The sequence below is a fragment of the Colobus angolensis genome, unplaced genomic scaffold (assembly GCF_000951035.1).
Source record: "Colobus angolensis palliatus isolate OR3802 unplaced genomic scaffold, Cang.pa_1.0 Scaffold151, whole genome shotgun sequence".
Taxonomy (NCBI): domain Eukaryota; kingdom Metazoa; phylum Chordata; class Mammalia; order Primates; family Cercopithecidae; genus Colobus; species Colobus angolensis.
The window spans coordinates 2,121,717-2,123,860 of NW_012114611.1; the positions used below are offsets into that span (position 1 = coordinate 2,121,717).

General features: G+C 58.5%; 1 protein-coding gene across 4 annotated transcripts in view; it reads left to right on the top strand.

Annotated features, from left to right (window-relative positions):
* The first annotated feature begins 470 nt into the window (after nt 1–470).
* ARF3 (ADP-ribosylation factor 3) overlaps nt 471–2,144 on the top strand; it is a 73,923-nt gene continuing 72,249 nt past the window's right edge. For 2 of the 4 annotated variants that reach the window (XM_011936225.1, XM_011936223.1), the window contains exon 1: nt 471–712. Coding sequence is in view for 1 of the 4 variants with exons in the window: in XM_011936222.1 (XP_011791612.1) it covers nt 1,817–1,920 (104 nt within the window). In the remaining 3 variants the exon portion in view is untranslated. Of the gene's footprint in view, nt 713–1,485; nt 1,921–2,144 lie in introns of all 4 variants that reach the window. The other 2 variants (XM_011936222.1, XM_011936224.1) reach the window with 2 other exon arrangements.

The window sequence follows — 2,144 nt, forward strand, 5'->3', positions numbered from 1 at the left end:
ATCACTCTCCTTCCTCTTCCTTATGGGAAAGGATCTCTTGATTCAGACCCCAGAGTAATCTAGTCTCAGGAATAGTGAGCAACAACAATAGTGCAGTGAGGGATCTCAGGGGATTGCAGCTAGCCCAGATTAAGAAATAAAGATGGTCTGCCTAGGTAAGGCAGACCACAGAAACGACTGTTCGTTCACCCATATCCCGATGCTGGCTTTGCCCGAGGAGCCCCTGGGCCCCTCAGCCCAGCCCGTCTCCAACGCAGCCAACTTGCCGCCTCAGTCCTTAAATTCCAGGCACAACCCAGGAGCTTGGGATTCTCACCGCAGTCCTCACTGTCTCATCCCCATTCCCGGCTCCCGCCTCCGCCGCCCACAGCCCCTACACCGGCCTCCGCCCAGACTCCAGCTCCAGCGCCCTGCTGCCTGTGCTGCAGCCGCTGCCATGGTGATGGGTCTCGCGAGAACTGCCGCTTGCTACTGCGCAGCTCTCGCGCGATCGGGGAGGTGGGAAGTATCCCGGGCTGGGGGTGGGGGTACGCCGCACAGCTCCAGTCGCCGTCGCGGCTTCCGGTGCTAGGTGGAGGGAAGGAAAGAGGGAGCTGGGGAGCGGGCCAGGGCAGCAGCCGGGCTAAAGTCGGCTTGGGGAGCCGGAGGGAGCGGAGCGGAACCTGCAGGGCGGAGGCGGCGGCCGCAGCGGCGCAGCTGATAGCAGGAACAGGTGAGAGGCTGGGAAGGGAAGGCGGGTCCCGGTAGAGAAGAGGCTTGGTCAGGGTGAGGGCTGAGGAGAGAGAGCGCCTCACGGGTCCCGCCCGGCACTGCTTGGCATGGGGCGGTGGCATCCTTCCCACCCGATAACTCAGAGAGGGGGCGTCTGGCCAGCTTTACGCCTGCCCCCGCATTTGAAGGACGCGGAGCTGGGGTGGGGGTGGGGGGCGCACACGGATTTGTCCTCTGCCTCGCACAAGGGGGCGACCTGGGCTGCAGTTAGGTTGTCGCCTGCAGGAGGTGGGCTGTTGAAGGGGAGGAAAACCGTCCGAGGAGAGGTAATGCGGGGGCGGTGATGGCTGTTTGTATCTTTTCTGTTAAAGGGCTAGGGAATGCTGCTTTCTTCTACTCTCTCTCCCTCCCCCACCTTAGCATAGGAGACCGGAGAGAAGCCTTGCTGTGGTTACACCCCCTCCCCCATCATAGGGCAGGGGTGCGTAGGGGGATTGGGGGTTAGCCAACAGGGCAGGCTGCTGGTGTACCACATGGGCGCTATTCTGATAGAGGTTGCGCTTTGGAGTCTAGGGAACCGCAGGTTGGGAAGAGGGCAGCAGGTGGGGAGAAGGTGGAGAGGAGGCAGGAGAAGGGGGAGGGGGATCTGATCTTCCTGGGAGAAGAGAGGTGGGGCCTTCCTCCCCAGGCGGAGCGGGGGCGGTCTCACAGGAGGAGGGAGCATCTTGTCACTGGCCCTGAGTTTGTGTCTTCCAATCCGCTTTCTTTCTTTAGGAAGTACCAGGATTCCCGGAACAGAAAATGGAGCCCCCTGGCTTACGCGAATCGTTTGAGGGGAGGAGGGGGAGTTGGGGAGGTGGAGTTCCTGTTAAAACGGGCCACTTGATAAGCAAAGTGGTAGCTGTTATTTTTGGGGAATTCCCTTGTTGATTGCATTAAGGCGGGTCTACATCTTTCCAGGCCAAGAGGAATGTGGTGGTGGAGGTGGAGGATTGTGGTATGTGATCAGGAGTGAGAAGAAATAGTAAGGCCATCCCAGTGAGGGAGAAGTGTAACCTAAAACCTGTCTCTGCTGTTGTTGGATTGGGTCACCCCGGTCTATGGCATGAAAGTTTTATTGGGAGATGTGCTGCAAGAGTCTGATTGCTTGGGTCAGTGCAACAGGACAGAATCTAGTCGCTGCATGCCTCCTTCCCTGTCCTCAATCAGGTAGGTAGTAACAGTCTTTGCTGCCATTTTGTCTTGGGCTTCTTGTTGGGTTAGGTGTCTTCACTTGCCATGACTTGGGACATGGGACAGTGTTATGAGACAGTGGATTATCATAGCCCATTGGACTTGAGTTTGAAAAACATGTCTGGCCGGGCGCGGTGGCTCAAGCCTGTAATCCCAGCACTTTGGGAGGCCGAGACGGGCGGATCACGAGGTCAGGAGAT